General features: G+C 38.9%; 1 protein-coding gene across 3 annotated transcripts in view; it reads left to right on the top strand.

Annotated features, from left to right (window-relative positions):
* The window catches only part of Tpk1 (thiamin pyrophosphokinase 1), a 320,069-nt gene that overhangs the window by 46,499 nt on the left and 267,954 nt on the right, over positions 1-5,616 (top strand). For all 3 annotated transcript variants that reach the window (XM_029478480.1, XM_021164682.2, XM_021164683.1), the window contains one exon: positions 1,537-1,608. In XM_029478480.1, coding sequence (XP_029334340.1) covers positions 1,537-1,608 — 72 coding nt within the window. The remainder of the gene's footprint in view (positions 1-1,536; positions 1,609-5,616) is intronic.

Genomic DNA, 5,616 nt, shown 5'->3' with positions numbered 1-5,616 from the left:
GATACGGCAGTCTCTAGATGGTCCATCCTTTCATCACAGCTACGAACTTTGTCTCTGTAACTCCTTCCCTGGGTGTTTTGTTCCCAATTCTAAGAAGGAGTAGCAAGCACTCTTAACCACTCAACATTTCAACTCATTCTTGCACCACATACTGCATAAGTACCTCAAGTTCAATTTCAATGACATGTTAAATGTTACTGTTAACATTTGTAATATTATTGTTAATATCCTCCATCATTAGGCTACTGCCCTGTTTTTCACTTTAATTTTTTCTTTTGCGATTATAGTATAATTCCATTGTTTCCTCCTTCCCGGTCATCTCCCTGCATCCCCCCATATCCCATAACTTCCTTTCTTTCAAATTCATGGCATCTGGTATCTGGCATTCCTCATATATTGTTGAATACAATCTTAAACATCTTCTTGCACATATAGCCTGTAAACTTATTCTTGTTTGGATCCCAGTGCATGCATGTAGCTAGTAATAAGATTTGTTGTACACGATGACATCACATTTCATTACCTTATGTTTTTCTGTTTCTAGTAGTGCAAAGGCTTATAGCATGGTTTTTCTTATCACCAAGCAATCATTTGCTTTCTGAAACTGAGGAGTGCTTGAACTGAGCTGGCAGATTCCTAACAGCCTCATTGTAATTTTGTTGTATTATGTACAGTTCACCATAGGAAGTTGAGAGGTGATTCATTTCTGAGTCCCATCCCAGCTTCAGAAACTTGTTTCTTCCTGAACTTGGCTTGTTTTCCCTTACAAAACAATTCAGGAAATAATATTCACCATAACTTTGTAGAGTGTTGTTTGAAGGAGTCATAGACATACTTGAAGTGTTTGTGAGAATGTGGTTTTATATTAGAAAGTTCAAAGTAGGGTGGGATGTAGTGAAAACTATTAACAAGAGTGAGTAGGAATGAATGTGATATAGTTATTACCCGTTCATCCCTAAGTCACACACCACCAGGTTCCAAAAGTGGTAGAGTTTCTAAAACCAGCTGCTAGGGACTCCATCATAGTAGTGGTAGAAAAATTTTAAGGTCAATGGGAGGAGAAGCTCTTGATTTTGCTAAGATTATATGCCCCGGTACCAGAATGCCAGTGCCAGGAAGCAGGAGTGGGTGGGTTGGGGAGCAGTGCAGGGGGAGGGTACAGGGTACTTTTGGAGAGTAAACCAGGAAAGGGGGTAGCATTTGAAATGTAAATGAAGAGAATATCTAATAAAAAATAATAAAAAAAGAAAAATTTTAAGGTTGAGAATTCACATTTCAAATTATGCAAAAAAGTTTACTTTTCTTTTACTATAAACTACTTTCATGATACTTTTCTCAGAGAAATGATGTGAGAGCGAGACGTTCTGAATAAAGTGCGTTCCACTGACATGATCTCTTTAAAAGGAAGGTATATGAGGGTAACAGCTCTTACAGTCTAGCTCTATGTACCCACCGTGGAGCTTAAGATACAGACCCAGATGAGGGGTGGGGCTCAGTTCCTCTAAGTGTGTGCTTTATCTTTTCCTTTTTCTTTAGGAAACTTGAAATACTGCCTTGTGGTTCTTAATCAGCCTTTGGATACACGATTTCGCCATCTTTGGAGAAAAGGTAATCTTCGTTAACATTTAATTGTCTTTGGGACTGAGTAATGTGACTGGCATGTGCCTTGGAACCTAACTGAAACAGAAAAGGTCCTAGTTTGCAGTGTATTCTGTGAGCTAGCCAGTGTCTCATTTTATGGGATTTTTTTTTTTTTTTTATGATGAACAAGATTTCAATAGCTTCATGTCTGACACAAACCAGCTACTCAGAAAATGAAAGCTCCTACAGGAAAATGAAAACTTGTTTCTAAAAAATGAAAGTATGGTTGAAAAAAATTAAAGTATGTATGTTGTTGTGTGTTTATGGTATAATTCTTGGCTTTCTGGTGTCTGAGCACTGTAAGACTCAGGTACCTTTACACATCTGAAACAAAAGGCAGACAGAGGTTCTGCTGATCCAGTAAAGAGCTGAATTTGTAGTCTTCATGTCTATGTTGCTTTCTTGCAGATGAAGGCAGCATAGTAGAGGTTCATGTTAATGTGAGGGGCCTTGGGAATGTAGGTTAAAATAGAGAAAGGAGAGGATAGAGCATCATAGCCTGGTATCTCACCGAGTTTGTAATGGCTCTAGGTTGCTGTCTCTGTCACCATAGATCCCTCATTCCCAGTAGCTTTTGTACAATCACTTCTGTGGTTGTAAAGCCTTGTGACAACAGTGATCTAGGTTGGAAGCAGTACATGGAACTGTTAAACTAAGGCAGAACGTGGAAACATGGAAAATTTGTTGCATTGCACAAATCTTACAATTAACTATGCCGTGCCCAAAGCTTCCATTATATACCTCTGAACTTTTAGAGAAAAGGCTGTTTTGAAAATTTATTTTATGTCTGTTCTTTAAAGATTTAGTTGATAATATTTATGAAATTTAATTTAAATACCCATGTGAAGAATGGTACAAATGATCTTTACCTTTCCTGTTTGGTTCTCTTGAATTTTTCTAGCTCTTCAGGGGGTCTTCCTCTGTCATATCTGAGCCATACAACTCTGGAAAGGGTCCAGAGCCTCATAGCCTTTTCTATAAACACAGACATAAAGCCTTTCTCCCAAGTTAAGCATGTCCTTTCGTCAGTAACCGCAAGAGTTAAGCTTGACCTTTCTCCCAGAGGAATAATAATGACCACAAAACTCAAAATCATACCCATTTTCATTCAAAACAAATGAAGTAAACAAAGCAAATACTGAATGAGCTTATTTTTAGGCTTTTTTTCTAATCTGTCATGTCAGGATATTTAACTCAAAATTCCGGTGAAGCCCATGTTCGAACAATATGAGTTACCCTGAAAGACCCCACCCCTTTTTTCTTTTTACCTAGAACATTTTATTTTCATACAATCTCCCTGTAAGTTTTCTTGGAGGCTGTAGTCTTTCTGCCTACAGCAGAGGTCCCAGCACCTCTGGGCCCAAACTCTTGTATCAGTTTCTATTGTGGGGAGGATTCCACACATGGGTCAGGTAAAATCTATATTCTCTTCTATCTTTAAGAACAATTAAACCAAACTTATAATTCTATCCTATGATTAGATACTTATAGGAAGCAGGCGGCTTTTACTTGACTCCTGGAGCCACTATCCTGTCCTTTTCCACAGGAGGGGAACTCAGAGCTTGTAAGCTGACTCTATCTTGTGTTCCTTTGTTTAAGATTCCCATGCTTGAGTCATCACATGACTCCTCTCACAGAGAAACCCTGCTCCCTTCCTTTCAGACCTGCTTTACTGCATCTGAATCCATCTGAGAATCCTAAATAGTGAACATTCACCTACCATGTTGGACGTCATCTGCTGTGTGTAAATTTTTGGAGCACGGTTCCCCTTGCTTGGTCTCCTTGCTCCAAGATCACTACTCTGCTAGCTCCACTTCCATTGGCACCACTTGTGCTCCACTGAACACCCTGTATCTGACCTTGCCACCTCCAACAACTGCCTGGTCTTACCCGTTAGCTCCATGAAAGTAAAACACTGCAGACTAAATTTTAAAACTGACCAGATAACTCAAAGGCTGCGCGAAGAAAATCCTGCCCCATCCTCCATGGCCTCCACCATTGCCTGCAGAGGCCACAAACTATTGGTGCCCTGAGAAACCTACATTGTAGTTCCTTTCTGTCCCCATGTCTGGTCTAATTCCCAATCCTCTCTCTCCTCTTCCTGTCCTGCCCTGAAATCCCACCTCTCTTTTGCCCAGTGATTGGCTTCTGCCACCTTTATTTAACCAATCAAAAATTAGAGAAACTCCCCCTATAAAAGGGTTAGAGAATATTGAGACTTTCTATATTTTTTAAAAATGAATTTTCTTTTTTATAGTTCATGAAGTTTTGATGAATGTTTTTAGACGTAACTACTTGTCTTATTATTTTGTAGATTTCATTTAATCTGGCAATTAAAAATAAATATTTAGGTAGAGAAATAGAAATGGCCAAACAAAGCAATATGAGACTAAAAGCATATGGAAATACCATGGAGTTTGTGCAGTGTTCGCCATCTACTGCTGGACGTGTGGTTAAGTGTGGCTAACCTATTTAGTGAAATTCTGTTGGCAAAAGCTTATTTTTACTTTGTGAGCAGATACCAATTGGATATAGCTTTTTGGCTCATGTCTGCCTACCCCTCTCAGTGCAGGCCCTGTGCATGCTTTCAATTAAAAAAAAATATATATATATATATATAGTCATATCATTTTGTCCATTTCTTCCTACCTTCAACCACTGCCAAGCTAACTTCTTGGCAAATTCATGGCCATTTTTTTCTTTATTGTTACATATTGATCCTAGCCCACTTTAGTGGACACTGTGGTATCCTTGGACCATTGCCACAACTGTTTCCATGCTAGTGAGACCTTATTTTAGATAACAGCAGTCTTACCTTTCTTCATTCTGAGTCTCTTCAAAGGTGTTCTGACCCCTGAGCTGCTTCTGTCCTGGTGCATCTTTTTTTTTTTTTTCAGGCTTTGTTGTTGTCATCAGAGGAGCTCTGGGATCAGTCTGGGTATCTCTCAGAAGAACTTCCCTGGTAGCTGCCTCACAACCAATCCCACTCTCTCTCAGTTGGGACTCTTATCCACAGGAGGGGGAGCAGGTAGCAGGGCATCTTTTTTGGCTCAGATATGCACAGCTAGGCACTTTCTGAAGGGTCAGTCTCTGAGTTCTTTGTATCAGAACTTGGCACTGCATGTTGCAGATGGTGGACTACCAAGGAGAGTTTCTCTCTGTTCCTTATTGCTTTTCCTCATGCATGCAGGCCTCATGCCTCCTGTCTGCTTCTTTGTGTGTGTGTGTCTTTGTGTGCATGTGTATTCCTTGCTTTTGTGTATCCTTGTGTTTCTAACTCTCACTGTGATAGAATGGTTACATAATGCAGGCATGGTGTCCATAATCATCATTGTCTTTTATTCGTCTACCTACCGATTCTAAACAGTATTTTACACTTAATTTAACTGCCACCAAATCTTGGTTCTGTATCATAGCTCTGCAATATTATATTAATATAGTAAAGCTGAAGCCATGTAAATCTACAGGCCAAGAGCTATTATCTTAATAAAAATATGCTTAGCATTTTATAGTAAATTTAAAGCTGATTTTATTTTTAGGGAACAAAGATATTATTAGGAATGTTGATTTTTTTATTTGTTTAGGGGAAAAAAGGAGGATGCTATGAAAGAATTGATTCCACATAATTGTCCTCAGAGCTCTACATGTGTGCTGTGGCATGTGTCCTCCACATGTAATGAGCAAAGACACAATTAATGACCACTGAGCAGCAAGAATCAGTTTTCTCCAGGGACAAGTTCCCTGATAGATTATACAGGCCCAGTGGTCAGCGTAAAGATATGTTCGTATGTATAATAAGTACAGAAGAATCAAGATATAAGTTTAATGTACTCAAATATATATGAAATTCTCAAAATTTAAAGAAATAAAAGAATATTTAAAAGGAAAAAAATATATATTTTTTCTCCAATGCTATCCCAAAAGTCCCCCATACCCCCCCCCCCCACTTCTCTACCCACCCATTCCCATTCTTTT

This window comes from Mus caroli, chromosome 6 (assembly GCF_900094665.2).
Source record: "Mus caroli chromosome 6, CAROLI_EIJ_v1.1, whole genome shotgun sequence".
Classification (NCBI taxonomy): Eukaryota; Metazoa; Chordata; class Mammalia; order Rodentia; family Muridae; genus Mus; species Mus caroli.
The sequence above is the reverse complement of the archived record's forward strand: the minus strand, read 5'-3'. Positions and strand labels throughout refer to the sequence as shown.